At 49.1% G+C, this 17,520-nt stretch overlaps 1 protein-coding gene across 2 annotated transcripts; it reads right to left on the reverse strand.

The window, feature by feature from the left end:
* Nucleotides 1-8,881: 8,881 nt before the first annotated feature.
* Nucleotides 8,882-16,043, reverse strand: C15H11orf91 (chromosome 15 C11orf91 homolog). Of its 2 annotated transcripts, XR_009490588.1 has the most exons (3): nt 10,325-16,043; nt 9,444-9,639; nt 9,046-9,133 (listed from the first exon to the last, which is right to left on the reverse strand). XR_009490588.1 is itself a non-coding variant. In NM_001110185.2 (2 exons), the coding sequence occupies exons 1-2, from the start codon at nt 10,818-10,820 to the stop codon at nt 9,048-9,050; spliced, it is 582 nt and encodes a 193-aa protein (NP_001103655.1). In that variant the 5' UTR covers nt 10,821-10,829; the 3' UTR covers nt 8,882-9,047. The 2 variants fall into 2 exon arrangements, 1 of the variants encoding a protein (NP_001103655.1); NM_001110185.2 differs by lacking the exon at nt 9,444-9,639 and having other exon boundaries at nt 8,882-9,133; nt 10,325-10,829.
* Between the last annotated feature and the right edge of the window lie 1,477 nt (nt 16,044-17,520).

Below are 17,520 nucleotides of genomic sequence, written 5' to 3' on the forward strand. Positions count from 1 at the left end.
TCCTCTAGCCACATGTGACTAATGGCTCCATATTAAGCAGCACAGATATAGAATATTTCTGTCCCTGCAGAAAGTTCTGTTAGACAACACTGATCTGCTGTGGATTAAAATGTGTCGAGTTCTCCCCTCCTCCACACATTGAAACATTAATCCCCAATGTGTTGCTGTTTGGAGATGGAGCCTTTGGAGGTAATTAGGTTTAGATGATGGTTGGATGGCATCACCGACTCAATGGACATGAGTTTGAGTAAACTCCAGGAGTTGGTGATGGACAGGGAGGCCTGGCGAGCTGCAGACCATGGGGTTGCAAAGAGTCGGACATGACTGAGTGATTTAACTGACTGAGGTCACGAGTGCAGGGCCTTCATGATGGGATTAATGTCCTTATAAGAAGAAAGAGGAACTTCCCTGGCAGCTCAGTGGTAAAGAACCCATCTGTAATGCAAGAGACTCAGCTTTGATCCCTGGGTTGGTAAGATCCTCTGGAGGAGGGCCTGGCAACCCCACTCCAGTATTCTTACCTGGAGAATCCCATGGACAGAGGAGCCTTATGGGCTACAGTCTACGAGGTCGCAGAGTCGGACACTACTTAGTGACTAAGTAACAACGATGACAAGAGGGAAACAGAGCAGAGTGCTCTCTCCCACCCTCCCTCCCTCCCTTTCTCTGTCACTTAAGGACACGACAAGAAGGCAGCTGATTGCGAGCCAGGAGAACTCTCACCAGGAACCAAATTGGCCAGCACCTTGAACTTGGACTTCCCTGCCTCCAGAACTGTAAGAAATAAATGTCTGTTGTTTAAACCACCCAGTCTGTGGTGCTTTGTTATAGCAACCTGAGCAGACCAATACAGAAAATAAGCGTAAATGGGTCCTGTCTAGCTTTTTTAATTCATGTGAACTGGACTTTCACCTTGAAACTGGTTTTGGAAAGAGATTTTTCCTGTGGGAGTATAAAACATGACTCCCAGCAGGTTGCCAGCTGCCACTTCTGGGAAAGGGCTGATGTTGCACCTGTGTTTATTTTTACAATGAGCGTCCTCAATGGCTATGCAAATTGCATTTTCTTCTAGATAATAGTGAGCAAGCTGATAAATATCAGCCCTGGACCTGAGAGGGGGCAGGGGGCGATTTCATCCCATGTCTAAATCCATGCTGCCATCTAGTGGATCCCGCCCCCCTACCCCCACCACCAAGACAGAAACAAGGATTTTGTGCTGATGACCAGAAACTTTGATGTAAATTTGCCTGGCAAACCCTAGGATGGTGAGCATCAGCTGTGTGTCAGGTCGTGAGCTGAGCAGTTTATACATTCTCTCAGTTAATTCACAGCCCCAGCCAGGGGAAGAACCATGCATTTTTCAGATGAGGAAAAGGGCTCAGAGAAGTGAAGAACCATTGAATGGATAAATGAATGAACAAATCAGTAAAGGCGTGCAGGTTTAGTTTGTATGCACTGTTTTCGGTTATAGAATGTTGGCACTGCATTCAGACAGAAACAGAGATGAGATGAGTAATCCTGGGGGCGCTGGGGAATGATGGCTGGAACAGCTAACGTTTATTCCTGCTTCTGCAGAAATCCTCCCCTAGGCTCCAGTAGAAAAGACTGTGATGCTGGGAGGGATTGGGGGCGGGAGGAGAAGGGGACGACAGAGGATGAGATGGCTGGATGGCATTACTGACTCGATGGACGTGAGTCTGGGTGAATTCTGGGAGTTGGTGATGGACAGGGAGGCCTGGCGTGCTGCGATTCATGGGGTCGCAAAGAGTTGGACACGACTGAGTGACTGAACTGAACTGAAATGAACTGATAGGGCCTTTGCTGCTCTGTCTCTCCTCTCCCCTGACTTGTGAGGTGAGTCCAAAGCCAGCTGGTGAGCCACTCCCATTCTTCCCTTAGGAACTGGAACTAGCAAAGGCTTCCTGTGAGAGGGAACCCGACGTGACTCTCTAGGGGAACCTGAACTGAGTCGACAGTCTAGGGAGAAAGGCATGAGGTGTGCAGGTGTGTGGAGTGAGAGGAACAGAAGGGGCTAGCTGCCTGGGCTCCTTGTGGCTTCCAGGCCCTGGTGCGAATGGGACTTGAAGCCCATAACGGGACATGTGATGTGTCTAAAACTGCTCCTCTGTTCCAAGGGCCTCTGGTGGGGCGGCAATCTCAGGACTCTGGCCACCCCACCCCAATACGGACAGAAAGAGACAAGCAACCCACACCAGCCAATCACATTTGCTCTCCAAGGAACAAATGTGATTGGAGAGAACAAACGTGGTTGAAGCCAAGTGTCCAGTGGCAGCGCCACATTCCTTTCCTCCTAAAGCCCTAGACGCCCCCTTTGTTTCTTTCTCTTGCATTCGTTTCTACTGTTTGTAACCACCAACCCTACCATCATCCCCTCTTGTTATGTAAGTGAGCTGCTTTGAGTGGCCTCTTTCCCCCACCAACAAGAAGAGCCCCTAGAACATGTGATCTTCCAGCTCGGTGTAATGGATGCATCTTCTGGATTCCTCTCTAGTCACTTTGCCTCTGGTCGCTGCACTTGGATATACTGATGCTCGGCTGTGGACGGGATGGAAGCCCTCTCTTTGGGGCACCACCTATGGAGGGGCCATGTCCTTGACCTCATCTGAAGTGGCAGATGTGATGCTGCCTGGGAGGGACATGGTTGGCCCTCACTAGAAAAGAATCAACCTCTTCCCCAAATTGCACCCCTAGCCATACTCACCCCCATCACTTTTGTAGGGTCCTGCAGATTCAGGGCTAGTAGCTCAGCAGTGAGAGATGAGTCCTAAATAGGATGGGAAACTATGACTATGGTAATTATGACTCTCATCTGAGAAAAATTTCCTGTCTATCATCTTGATTGTTTTCTCCCACCCATGTTGGAAGGAATGATGCTAAGGTTGAAACTCCAGTACTTTGGCCACCTCATGCGAAGAGTTGAATCACTGGAAAAGACTCATGCTGGGGGGGATTGGGGGCAGGAGGAAAAGGGGACGACAAAGGATGAGCTGGCTGGATGGGATCACCGACTCGATGGACGTGAGTTTGAGTGAACTCCGGGAGATGGTGATGGACAGGGAGGCCTGGCGTGCTGTGATTCATGGGGTCGCAAAGAGTCGGACACGACTGAGTGACTGAACTGAACTGAACTGATGAGAACATGTCTCCATCTCCCAGATGATGAGACAGGCTCAGAGAAGTTGAGTAACATTCCCAAGGTCACATATCTGGATGGTGACAGGCTCAAGATGTCGTTGAAAGGAAAAGGCCAGTGTGCATGAGGCACCAGTACAGCCTTCACCTCCACAGAGAGGGAAACTTGAACGCAGCGATGACGTCTATCTTCCTCCTGCTCCCCAAGAAGCCAGGCCCCTGCAGGCACTGGATCCTGCCTGAATCCTTTGGCCATAGCGTAGGGCATAGGTTATTTGGTTGAGGGGGTGGGAGGTTTCCCATCACCTTGAAATCTCTGCTTCTCTCAGGACTAACAATCTGTTGATGGAGCAGTCATGATGCAAATATCTGGTTTCACCCTCTGTCAGATTTGCTGTTCCATCTAGCTCAAACAAGTTACTGCTGGAGAGGATGAACGTCAGTCCCCCACCCCATGGGCTGTTTCCTCTGTTCACCCTCTACGCTGATGCCCTGAGAGTACAAGCTGCTAATCTGATTGGCTGAGGTCCAGGACATTCCCTGGGCCTTGCATCATCTGTGGTTGAGACTCCATGCTTCCACTGCAGGGGGCACAGGTTGGATCCCTGGTTCAGGGCAACTAAGATCCTACAAGTCCAGTGGCAAAAAAAAGCCTGCCTTCATGAGCAGATAACTAGGCTCTTCTTTCCTACCTCTTCCATGAGGGTAACTAAGTGGGCAGACAAACCAGAAGCAGCAGGGAGCTTCAGTCATACCTTCAGCCCAATTCTGAGTGTCCCAAAGCAGCTTTCCTTCTAGCTCAGCTATCAGTGATTTTTCCTGTTTATCTGGCGGTGTATTAGTAAATGTTTAACAACCAACTTTTTATGGAGGTTGGAAAGAGTAGAGAGGACAAGAACAATCTGGATTTGTACATTTGCCAATTTCCATAGTGTAAATACTCTCACTGTGGCCAGTTTCAAAACATCAACATGGACATTACTCAGAAGGAATGTAACATTAGTACACTGTTATATAATATTTCGACCATACAGACATGAGAGCCATAAATAACTTTAAGAGCACGGGTAATTGTAAAATGGAGCAAAATAATTAGGGAGTGCTGGATTTTGAATATTTATTACCTTCATTTTAAATATTGTTTAATTGTAAGTTGATACAAGCTAATTTTTAACAATGGCTGTATTTAACAACCGGCTTACAAAATTCCTCAAAATTTAACCATTGGCTTTCATGAGCTGTTCCAGCTGGCCCCAGCATGCCACTGCATTTATCTAATTATTCACCTGGACCCTTATCTTGTTTTCAATTACCAAGCATTCTTCTCATTGGTATACAGCCTCTTCCATTCCATTCTGTTCAGGACGGACTGAGAATCACAGGACCTGCCTCCTCCACCATCCTGATAACAGGACCTGTGACCAAAGCCATGGGATGAAGGGACAAGTGATGGGGCTGAGTGTGGGCATTCCTGGGACCTTGACTGTGATACCATAAGACTGTCAACTCATTCTCAACATTGGGAGACAACTCAGCACACTCCCAAACTATGTCCTCCCGGTATTGAACCTAATGTTTCCTTCTGGTGACTCACTAGGGCTTACCCTATGTCTGTGCCCTTTTACGCTGCAGGAAGGCCTGGGAGAACCTTGACAAGCCTGACTTCCACTCCTCACTCTGCCATTCCCTAGCCCTATGCCCAGGGGTGGAGGAGGGTATAAGTCACTACACCTTTCAGAGTCTCTGTCCCCTTATTTGTAAAACATGCCAAGAATGGTTCCTATATCACAAGGTGCTAGTAAGAATTATTATTTTTTGCCATGCCATGGGGTTTTCTGGACCTTAGTTCCCTGACCAAAGATTGGACCCGTGCCCCGTGCAGTGAAAGCATGGAGTCCCGGTACTACTAAGAAGTAGACTGTTCATGTCAACTGCCTCCCTCTGTGCCCAGGATGCACTTAATCAGCGGCCAGTTTTATGAGTCTGGATGGATGGGGGTGGGGGGCAATGGAGGCTCTGGGGAAGAAATGGGAAATGCCCCGCCTCCCCCCTCCCCGGGTAGCTCTGCCCTCCTTGAGCTTGCTGCCGAGTCTTCCTGACTTTCATTAAGAGTCTCCAGCTCCCCTCGCTGGACTTGCCAGCCTGAAGGTTTCTAGAACAAGGGAGATTCTCTTGCATCAACCAGCCTGGGGTAATGGGAATCTAGCTTCCTCCGAGAGAGGGGAGACAGGACCTGGAATGCCCAGGGTGGGAGGACTCCCGGGGATTGTGAATTCTGGGCTTGTGAACTCCCACAGTTGTGAATTCTGAGGGACTGTCCAGACTTTCTCACCCTATACTGGGTTTTGGAAACACTCAAATTCATTGCTAAGGTTTAGAACCTGGGGGCTTTGGCCTGACATTGGGCCCATACTCCTGGCTGTGGGCAGCAGTGGCTGAAACGACCCTGCAGTCAGGCAGCAGCTCTGTGGCTGGCCAGCCTCTGCCTGGCTCCCAGTACCCATGCCCAGGGTCTCCAGCTGGGCCTCACAGACATGCACATTTGTGTCCTCAAGCTGCTGGTCGCTGCACAAACTCTGGGGCAAGTGTATGTAGCCTCTGGGGCTCCCACCACCCCATCTATCATCATCAGGTGATAACCTCATGCTATTAAGGATAAACCATCTCTGCTTCCATCCGAAGCCAATCTATTGAAAACCCAGGGCTTCCCTGGTGGCTCAGTGGTAAAGAATCCACCTGCAATATGGGAGACTTGGGTTCAATCCCTGGGTTGGGAAGATCCCCTGGAGGAGGGCATGACAATTCATTCCAGTACTTTTGCCTGGGGAATCCCCATGGATAGAGGAGCCTAGGGGGCTACAGTCCATGGGGTCGAAAAGAATCGGACATGACTGAGCAACTAAGCACATTAAGAATAAACCATCTCTGCTTCCATCCAAAGCCAATCCCTCTACTATAAACTAGACCTGACCCCTCTCATCCACTCAAGGACACCATTCCAGCAATTCTTCCTCTCTCTGAAGCCATAGGTTAAATCCATTTCACCTGTCTTCACTAATCAAGTTTAAGACTTGCATGTCCTCCCAGCAGCATGAAGCCTAAACAGTAAGATGTTTGCCTGAGTTGTTGCCCAGAAACTTGGAGGCTAATTCGATCTGAATGGGTTAAGATTGGATAGGACCACTGACCCTCTAACTGGGACTGCACCAGGGTCCACTCAGGAACTTCTTGACATCAGAGGGCCCAAACCTCCACGCTCAGAATGTGCAGAGGTGTGTAGGCGACTTATATCTGCACAGGAGGACAATTCCTGAATCTTTTCCCAATCACATCCCCACATTCCCCACGCCTCCAGCTGACCTGAATCATCATCTTTATTTGTAACCCCATAAATACCCTAGCCCCTTGCCTCTTGGGGGCAGACTTATGACTTGTTCAGCCTCTCCTCCAGTTGTCTCACAAATAAGACCTCTTTTTGCTGCAAAGATGGTGTCTCAGCATTTGGCTTGTTGTGAGTCAGGCAGAGACCTCTTCTACTTTGTCAGTTTTTGTCCCTCTACGGGGTCATTCTCTATCAGACAAATGCATGGTCATTTCTCCTTTCTTAAAACACTCTTATCTTGATCCTGCTTGCCCTGCCAGTTGTTTCTATCTCAGCTCTTGTTGCTAAGTCACTTCAGTCATGTGACCCCATAGACGGCAGCCCACCAGGCTCCCCTGTCCCTGGGATTCTCTAGGCAAGAACACTGGAGTGGGTTGCCATTTCCTTCTCCAATGCTTGAAAGTGAAAAGTGAAAGGGAAGTAGCTCAGTCGTGTCCAACTCTTCACGACCCCACGGACGGCAGCCCACCAGGCTCCTCCGTCCGTGAGATTTTCCAGGTAAGAGTACTGGAGTGGGGTGCCATCGCCTTCTCCGATCTCAGCTCTATCTGAAGCTGAACTTCCTATAAAGGCATCTACTTCCTGTCTCTAATTCCTCTCCTCCCATTCTCAAACAACTGCAGTCAGGCATCAACCCCTTTTGCTCAACCAAAACTGCAAAATCACCAATACGAAATCGAAATCGTGTTGCTAAATCCTCAGCATGTTGCAAATACTCACACTCCTCTTGACCAATCAACGCTATTTGTCAGGCTCACTCTGCTTCTCCCTCCTACTTCACGTCTTTGAAGACACCTGGCTTACCAGCTGTTGTTGTTTAGTAGATAAGTTGCGTCCAACTCTTGCGACCCCATGGACTATAGCCGGCCAAGCTCCTCTGTCCATGGGATTCTTGAGGCAAGAATATTGGGGTGGGTTGCCATTTCCTTCTCCACGGGATCTTCCCGACCCAGGAATCGAACCCATGTCCCCTGCACTGGCAGGTAGGCTCTTTACCTCTGAGCCACCAGGAAAGCCTGGCTCACCAGCTACTCTTTTCCAATGTCCTCTGAAAGAAGCCCAAACTTCACAGATTCTTCAGCTATGATCTAGGCTGTTGGCATAGTGAAGACACAAGGGGGTCGAGAAGCTAAGCACCCAAACGTTATACTTAATGGAAGATTTAGGTTTTGTTTTTTAGGCTGCACTGTGTGGCATGCAGGATCTTAGTTCCCCCACCAGGGATCAAACCCATCTCCTCTGCACTGGGAGCATGGAGTCTTAACCACCAGGGAAGTCCCTGGAAGATTTGTTCTAGATCAAAGATTTGTTCTATCAATATGTTAGCCTTCGTGTGCTTGTGCCACTGGGTCCTTGCTCCTCCTTGCCACAGAGGCAGTACCTGGCAGCAGGGGACCCAGCGAGGGGGAAAGGGCAAGAATACCGCACCATTGCTTCTCACTTAGCCGCATTAATTCCAACAACCTCCTAACTGTTTTCTCTTCATCCTTCCTTACTCTGTTCTCAACATAGCACAAATCAGAACTTGTTACTCATCAGCTGAAAACTCTCTACTTTCCATCCCACGCAGAGTAAAATCCCCTGGTCCTTACCATGTTTGTAAGGTCCCATGCGAAAGGACCCTCTCTGCACCCATCCCTTCCTCCCTCCCCTTACTCCTGCCCCAGCTGTCTGTGCTCTCTGCTGACCCTCAAACCTCCCAGCGTGCTCCCACCTTCAGCCTTTGCACCTGCCCTTCACCCTGAAATGCTCCCCTATGGTGTCTCCTGGCTATTGCCCTCAATCTCCATCAAGCACTGTTTACATGTTCTCTCTTCAAGAAACCCTGCTTTCCTCCCACCCTCTGACCATCCTCATCCCTACTTTTTGTTTTCCCCTTCACCTGTCATCTTCTGATACCATATTTTGATTTACTAATAATATTTGTTGTCTGTATCCCCACCCCCAATCCCAAGAACCTAGGAGGGTGCCTAACACATAATAAGCACTCAAATATTTGACTATATGAATGTCTAGGAAGGACTGTGCCTTTCATCAGATTAGCAAAGAGTTTTGTGCTCCAAAAAACATTTAAAAATTATAAAACATTTCTAAGGACTAAAGCTGTTTGAAACCAAACTAACCCCTTGTTACAGTCCTCAAAGAGCCTTTCTGAGTAGGGACATGGCAACAGAACCAAATATATGTTGCCCTTGGCTTTTTCCAATCCCCCTGACTTGACGGTGTTGGGGATCCCCTCCTCCCCTGGTCTTGGAAGCCCCTGAATGCTGGCTGGGCAGCAGCCTCCAGCCCCCATGAGAGCACTACCCACCCGGCAGTGGCAGAGACAGGAGAAAGACCATGAGATTTACCATGCAAGTGGGCACTGTATGTGGAGTACGTGCTGGGAGCAACGAGAACAGCAGTAAATACAGAACAGAAAATAACGATCTTTGAAATGACAACAAACGGGACACATTATCTAAGCACTAACACCTAAGGAGGCGGCTGCCAGACTCTGGTGGGCAGCTCCTCAGGAGAGAGAGGCCGACTTCTTTCCAGGCTGCCTGGTCTTCAGACCTTGTAACTTTTCATCTTTCAGTGCCTTCAAGAATTTATCTGCAGAAGACCAAAACAAACTTAGATGTAGGAGAGAGAAGGGCTTTTTTCTAACACTTCCAAAGCTAGCTGTGGGGAAGCAATCATGTGCTTCCCCACATGAGTCCCAAACCTATTCAGACCCAAGATGGGTGAGGGGGTGGGGGAAACCCCTAAGAGCCAAAACACATCCAAGTGGAGAAATATGTGGTTGAGAAATCCAGGACTTGGAAAGTCCAAGTATTCTAGGAATTTTCTTCTTGAGGCAGTGGGGAAGGGGACATAAGAGAGTGCTTGATGAATTGGGGACCGTTCCCATAGCCACATGTACCTAAACATGTAGTTTATTTCACAATGGTGGGGATGCTCTTTCTAGACCCATCTGCCCTCCTCCAGTGGTCACGTGCTAGACTTAGTCAGACCAGGTGTTGGCAAAGACAAAGTCTGTTGAACAGCCTATGGCTCCTGAATATTCCACAGTGCAATCTGGTCCTTCTGGGAGTAAAACTGGATTTAACAACTTCACTCTGGAACAGGGAGGACTCAGTCAGTTTGCACACTAGAGGAATCCTGCCCATATCAGCACACCTGGTCTGCCCTGGTCTGTCCAAGACTTTAGACCTAAGATCAGATGGCAGAGGCCAGGACCCTGGTGAGAGGGCAGCCAGGGGCATCACAGGAGGTGACCTTCCAGCATTGAGAAATGGATGATCCCAAAGCCCCTCAGTGAGTGTCCTCAGCCTTCTAGGTCTTGCACCTCTCCCTAGAGATCAAACGACCCTCACCTACTTCCCCTCCTTCCACTGAGGACCCCAAGTTAAGATAAACACTGAGCCAGGTCTCTAGAAACAGGGGTTGTCTGTGGGGGTGGACCCCCAGTGTACTACTGTGCAGGAGGCTTAAAGTTCAACCTGGGGGTTGTGATGGACCGAGTTCCAGGTTTAGAGCTCAGAGTTCAAAGTAACAAAAAGGCTCAGGGCGGAGGGAGGTTGGAACTTGGGGCAAAAGGGTCCAGATTCACGGTGGAGGAAGAAATTGGTTGAAATCCAGGATGAAGTGTCTGGATTCCGGGGTGGGGGGAGGTTTTGGTTTGGGATCTGGGGTTCCTGGGAACTGGAGTCTGAGCCTAAAGGCCACACTGCGGGTGAGGGGTTCAGGGGGCACGGAGCCAAGGAGGGAGCCGAGGCAGGCTAAGGCGCCAAGGTCACGCACAGCGCTGGGAGTCGAAGCCGTCCCCAGTTATGGTGAGCAGCTCCAGCTCCTTAATCCGGATCTCCAGCTCGCACAACTCCTCTGGGTGGGAGGCAGAGGCTAGCCGGGAGGTCATGGGGCCAGGAGCCAGCGGGGAGGCCGCTGCCTCAGGCCCCGACGGTGGAGAGTAGAAGAAGCGCAGAGGCTCGTAGGGGATAGAAGCCAGGCCGGAGGGCCAGGGCGGGGGACAAGGGCGCTCACTAGGGGGACCCAGGCCGGGTGGCGGCGGGGGCGCTGGGGCCGAGGGCCCCTGGGGCAGTGACCGGCCCCCCGCCGCCGGCGCCCCTCCCGCCGGCGCCCCTCCAGCCTTCAGCGGCACGAAGAGCTTTTTCCAGATGTTGAAGTCGCTGAGTGGGGACGAGGAGATGCCGCGGTCGTAGAGGGAGGGGAAGTAGAGGGGCGGAGCCGGTCGCTGGCTCATCGTGGGGCTCTGGCTGCCGCGCCGCCCCTTCGGCATCGTTTGAATGGGAAGCTGCGTGGGAGGAACCCCGTGCCAGGAGACGCGAGCCCGGCCCCGAGTCGCCGGGATTCCGAGGTTCCACAGGCCACGCCCCGAGGGAGCGGCCCCGCCCCCACACAGTCGGGGTTTTCAAGTCCGGCTGGCCACGCCCCAGAATGTGGCCCGCCGACGGCCCCTGGAGTGAGAAAGACCATCCTAGTAGAGGGACTGGGGAATCGGGCGGATCCGGTCTGTTGTGCTGCTCATCCCCTACCGGCGATCACTCACCGTCCTCGACGACAGCAGCTCCACGTCCTCCAGACCCCGGCCAGGTCCCGCCCCAAGACTCCCGCTACCACCACTGAATTTCACAAGCCTCACTTGTGTTATTGCACCCCTGACTCCTGCTCTCTCATCCCACTATGCTGCTAAGTCACTTCAGTCGTGTCCGACTCTGTGCGACCCCATAGAGGGCAGCCCACCAGGCTCCCCCGTCCCTGGGATTCTCCAGGCAAGAACACTGGAGTGGGTTGCCATTTCCTTCTCCAATGCAGGAAAGTGAAAAGTGAAATCGAAGTGGCTCAGTCGTGTCCGACTCTTAGTGACCCCATGGACTGCAGCCTACCAGGCTCCTCCATCCATGGGATTTTCCAGGCAAGAGCACTGGAGTGGGGTGCCATTGCCTTCTTCGGCATCCCACTATAACCTCATCCAAAAGTAGGAAGCCTCGAGAGGAGACTCTGAGAGGAGACTTTCTTCCGTCTTCCTGTCCTTTCACGTGTTTGTGCCTGCGTGTGTGCTCAATCGTGTCAGACTCTTTGCGACCCCATAGACTGTAGCCCACCAGGCTCCTCTGTCCATGGAATTTTCCAGGCAAGAACACTGGAGTGGGTTGCCATTTCCTAGCCAGGGGATCTTCTCCACCCAGGGATTGAATTTGCCTTGGCAGGTGGATTCTTTCCCACTGTGCCACCTGGGAAGCCTCTCTCCTCTTATAGGGAGAAAAAAAAAAAAAAAAAAATCCTAGAAACTTGCCCCTTGCATCAGCATACTTCTCTTACCACCCCTCCTTGCAGAGAAGTCTGGGGAAACAAGTATCTGACTTTACATTCTCTGTAACAGAAGAAGCAGGTTGATGGGAATAGCTGTTAGAACCAACCCAAGTTTTCACCAAATTTCCCAGTGTTGTGGACAATTCTGGGAAAAAAAGGAGAGAGAGAGAGCCTCTTATGGATTTGTAATAGATCTGACCTAGGTGTCTTTAGTGAAATGCAGTTTAGTTTTCTTCCAAACATTGCCTATCAGGAGCTAAAAGGCAGTCAACAAACCACCAATAGGAAATTCTGCAGAGCAACCCTCAAAGAGCTCAGTTATTTAAGGTGACTTGGATATACTGCCCAAGGACATGCCCAGCTCATTTAAATAGTAGCCTGTATTAGTCATAGAGGGAAAAACCTCTGCCTAATGATATTGAGGTGAATGAACAAAGATGGGTAGGGGCCAGTTTAGTCTGTTGGTCAGTTAGATCAAGATCTGAGTCAGATCCAGGTCCAATAGCAAATACTGTGTGGGTGTATGTGTGTGTAGCAGCAAAGCAGAGTCAAATGTCCTGGAGTGGTGAGTTGCTTGACTTCTAAGGTGGTTTTCTGCAAAATAAAAGAACCAGGCGGCCTCATAGGGTTGTTTCTGATGATCAGATGGAAGACAATAGTGTGTGTGAAGAACTTGTAAATGTATGTATTCTGTCCAAATATAAGAGCAGTTCCCATTGATGGGCTTGTCTGAAACTAAGAAGCTTTTTCTTCCCATACTCACCTGTAAGCTTCTTGAGGGTGAGGATCTGGCCCAAGGATCTTATAATGCTGGCATATAATAGTGGTGGTGGAATGGCTTAGTCACCAAGTCGTGTCTGACTCTTATGACCCCATGGACTGTATGTAGCTCGCCAGGCTCCTCTGTCCATGGGATTTTCCAGGCAAGAGTACTGGAGTGGGTTGCCATTTCCTTCTCCAGGGGATCTTGCCAACGCAGGGATCAATCCCAGGTCCCCTGCATTGCAGGCAGATTCTTTACCAACTGAGCCACCAGGGCATATAATAGGGCTCAATAAATATTTGGGCACTTTTAAAACAGTGTTATGTATTGTGGGACCTGAAGGAGATCAGAATATACCACCACAAAATACACCACTTTGGCATAAGAGTTATTTTAAGTTGAAGTTAATTGAGAAAAAACAGACACAGGAGTTACTCTGTCCTCTCCTTTTCTGCCTAAAAGCAGGGCATAAATTTCCCCTTTTAAAGGTTACAGAATTTCCTTTGTAAAGATAAAATAAATTTCCCTTTGTGGAGGTGTCCCCAACCCCCTCTCCCACGCCAGAATAAGGAGACAACTCTTATCACTGGAAATGGCCCTAACTTGAGACTGCATAACAGAGCCTTACCAAGCAAACTTTATCTTCCATAAGTCTCCCCCATTTATTGGGTTGGCCAAAAAGTTCGTTTGGGTTTTTCTGTAAGATCTTACTAAAAAACTTGCATCAACTTTTTGTCCAATCCAATCTTTACCTTCCCACAGTTTACCCAGAAATGAAAATCCCTGGAAACCCAAGCCCTTTCCCTTTGTCTTGTTCACAGTCTATCTCCCTTTGCTGAAATGGTTTACAAGCTCTCAAGCCTAAACACTTCTTTGGGTTTTCACTACTGTTGTGTAAGGCCCACATGTGTGTGCATAATAAACTTTTTCTCCTGTTAATCTGTCTTTTGCTGCTTTAATTCTCATGACCCAGCTACTGAATCTAAAGTAGCAGAGGAGGTTTTTTCCTACCTCTACAGAACCGTAGTAATGGTGAGAACCAGGGTCTGAGACTCAGACCTGGGACCAAGCTGTGAATCCACTATGTATTTGGCTGTGTGGGTGAACCTATCTGAATCTCAGTTTTTCATCCATACAGTGGGAATAGTAATGGTACCTACTTGCTTGGGTTGGCAAGATTAAATGAGACAATCTAAGTACCTGGGCATAGTACCTATATTAGCTCTTGTTACATGTTGACGATCCTTAGAACGTAAAGAGACTTTGCATTCAGTTCAGTTCAGTTCAGTTCAGTCGCTCAGTCGTGTCTGACTCTTTTCGACCCCATGAATCGCAGCACGCCAGGCCTCCCTGTCCATCACCATCTTCCAGAGTTCACTCAAACTCACGTCCATTGAGTCAGTGATGCCATCCAGCCATCTCATCCTCTGTCGTCCCCTTTTCCTCCTGCCCCCAATCCCTCCCAGCATCAGTCTTTTCCAATGAGTCAACTCTTCGCATGAGGTGGCCAAAGTACTGGAGTTTCAGCTTTAGCATCATTCCTTCCAAAGAAGTTTTATTAAATGATGTAATATAATCAGACGTTTTTATGTGTATTTCTCCTTTCAAAGAGAGAAAGCTTCCAGATATTTTTTCTTAGCTCCAAGATAATCTAAAGATTTGACACTGGATGGCTTAATCATAACACCATTGTGTTAGACTATGGGTTTATAAAGAGGTTGTTTCCTGTAACAAGCACACCGCAAGAAAACTCAGGTGCCACAATGGATAAACCTGAGTTTGGAGGTGAAGTCCAAATGGAGCCATAACAAACCATGGTTGTTAAGAAAAACGCCTACAGGTTATTTCTGCAAACAAAGGTCCAGGAAATTCAAGTTGCTTAAGAAAAGATAAAGCAGGCTTATGTTCATTTTAAACAGAATCTTTCTCTCCTGGAGTCCAAAGCTGTTGTATAACCTGCCTCTCCCCCCAAATCCCCATTTAGTGCCATCGTATTGGGATTGAGGGAGTCAATTCCTAACACCCCTGCCCACTGCTTGCATTTGGAATCAAGACACACATGAGGCCTTTTTTGCTGATGAAGTTCAGTTAGAAGATGTGGTTAGAGGTCTGGTAGCCAGCTAGGCTTACTGATACTGCACCTCTTGATAGACCTCACCCACCAGCGCAAGGCCCTGTGGGAAAACCACAGGCTTTGTGTGCAGAGAAAGGGCCTTCATGGGCACAGTGAAGAGACTGCCAAGAACCAACCCAATCCTTTCTCTGAACTCTCTAAGCAGGGCTGTCCTTTCTCCACTCTCTAGAGGAGAGGGGCCAGGAGTGTCACTCTTCATAAGACATCAAGATGGAAGTTCCTCCCAAAACTGATTTAAACTCTATTTACCTAGTTTGCCTCTCTGCAGTTGGAGTTTGTAAATTTTCCATTGCCACATCCCTCTCCAGCCTGGCAGTTCTGGGGTGCTGTCTGCCTGGCTCCCTCAGTCGTGGGACTGCTGAAGATGGTACAGAAGACTTCCCCTGGGAGTACCCTTTCCCTCCATCACTCTAGTTCTGCATCTAGATACACTGCTGGCCAGCACACCTTCTCTAGGGTCTCTGCCTCTTCAGGGGTACATCAGGATTTTCCATGCCTGCCTTGGCTCTGGATGGCTTTTAGGGAAATACAGTGGCTTGAAATATAACAGAGTTGTTATGGACAGAATAACAACTCTTTTGTGTCCACCCAAATTCTCATGATGGAAAAGGCAATGGCAACCCACTCCAGTACTCTTGCCTGGAAAATCCCATGGACAGAGGAGCCTGGTAGGCTGCAGTCCATGGGGTCGCGAAGAGTCAGACATGACTGAGCGGCTTCACTTTCACTTTTCACTTTCATGCATTGGAGAAGGAAATGGCAACCCACTCCAGTACTCTTGCCTGGAGAATCCCAGGGACGGGGGAGCTTGGTGGGCTGCCGTCTGTGGGACTGCACAGAGTCAGACACAAGTGAAGTGACTTAGCAGCAGCAGCAGCAGCAAATTCATATGAAATCCTGACTCCCATTGGGAGGGTATTAGGAAGTGGTTATGTCCTGAAGACACAGCCCTCATACATGAGATGAGTGCCCTGAGAATAAGAGAGCTCTCTTGCCCTTCCACCATGTGAGGACACAGAAGACCACTGCCAGTGAACCAGGAAGTGGCATCTCACCAGACACCAAGTACACTGGAGCTGTTATCTGGTCCTTCCCAGCCCTCAGAAGTGTGAGATAGAAATGTTTGTTATTTAAGCCACGCAGCCTATGGTATTTTTTATATAGCTGCCTGAACAGACTGAGACAAGAGTCAATGCTTGAATCAGGATTCTCTGTGACTCCAGGAAAATCATGCCTAGCTCCCTGACCCTCCATCTTCTGACCTGTAAAATGAAGACAGTATCTGCTTGATAAGCAGTACCTGGGAAACATCTCTGGTGCTCAGTGAGGTGTGACTGATTAGTTTTCACTTCCACATGGATTCCTTCGTTCATCATGAGGTCCTGGTAAATTGATGAGAAAAATGGATCAGGAGGGGTCCCTCCTTGAAAATCAGACCCCCTCCAGGTTGAGAGGACTTTCCTGGTGGCTTAGATGGTAAAGAATCTGCCTGCAATGTGAGAGAACTGGGTTCGATCCCTGGGTTCAGAAGATCCTCTGGAGGAGGGCATGACAACGCACTCCAGTATTCTTGCCTGGAGAATCCCATGGACAGAGGAGCCTGGCGGGCTACAGCCCATGGGGTTGCAAAGAGTCGGACATGACTGAGTGACTAAGCAGCAGCAGAAGCCAGGTTGAAAAGCCCTACACCCTAGAACCTGATTCCTTGTTGTCCTGCTGAAGACACTGATAGGGAAACCACAGAATGCATTTCAGGATGTAGTGCTGAAGGTTCTCCCATCTTTGTGCAGAAATAATTCAGTGAGAGGCAGAGTGATAGATTCAGTTCAGTTCAGTCACTCAGTCGTGTCCAACTCTTTGCACCCCATGGACTGCAGTACGCCAGGCCTCCCTGTCCATCACCAACTCCAGAGTTTATTCAAACTCATGTCCATTGAGTCAGTGATGCCATCCAACCATCTCATCCTTTGTCGTCCCCTTCTCCTCCTGCCCTCAATCTTTCCCAGCATCAGGGTCTTTTCAAGTGAGTCAGTTCTTCGCATCAGGTGACCAAAGTATTGGAGTTTCACCTTCAACATCAGTCCTTCCAGTGAATATTCAGGACTGATTTCCTTTAGGGTGGACTGGTTGGATCTCCTTGTAGTCCAAGGGACTCTCAAGAGTCTTTTTAGTAACTGAAACTTCTCAGAAGTCCAAGTGGGGAGGAAAGGGAGTGCCACCCTGAGAACTTAGTGGGCTACAGTTCTTTAATCAAAGGAAGAGGTGGGGGCGAAGACCACATTGTTCCTCATTCTTGAGTAGACATCGAGCATCCATCAGCTCCTCCTCTACACTGAGCAGGGGAGTTTTCTTATCTCTACATAGTCAAACTGGAACTGTTGCCGTTGTTGTTCAGTTGCTCAGTCGAGTCCAACTCTTTGTGACACCATGGACTGTGGCCTGCCAGGCTCCTCTGTCCATGGGATGCTCCAGGCATGGAGAATACTCGAAGGGATTGTCATGCCCCCTTCCAGGGGATCTTCCCAAACCAGGGATCAAACCCAGGTCTCCTGCATTGCAGGTGGATTCTTTACCCTCTGAGCCACCAGAGAAGCCCAATGCCACTACAGAAATGAGAAACATGTGGTAACATACAGTAAAATATGGTACATCATGTCGTTTCAGTAAAATGTCACCTTTCTCCTATATATGTGTGTGTGTGTGTGTGTGTGTGTGTGTGTATATATATATATTTTTTTTTTTCCTATTTTGGCCACAGTGGGTCTTAGT

Source organism: Bos taurus, chromosome 15 (genome assembly GCF_002263795.3).
Source record: "Bos taurus isolate L1 Dominette 01449 registration number 42190680 breed Hereford chromosome 15, ARS-UCD2.0, whole genome shotgun sequence".
Lineage (NCBI taxonomy): Eukaryota > Metazoa > Chordata > Mammalia > Artiodactyla > Bovidae > Bos > Bos taurus.

Bases quoted from the DNA above. Each gene is read 5' to 3' on its own strand.
- C15H11orf91 (NM_001110185.2), bottom strand. From the start codon at position 10,820: ATGCCGAAGGGGCGGCGCGGCAGCCAGAGCCCCACGATGAGCCAGCGA. The intron at 9,134-10,324 runs GTGCGTGACCTT...GGTCTTCTGCAG, and splicing joins CGGCTTCGACTCCCAGCGCT to ATAAATTCTTGAAGGCACTG.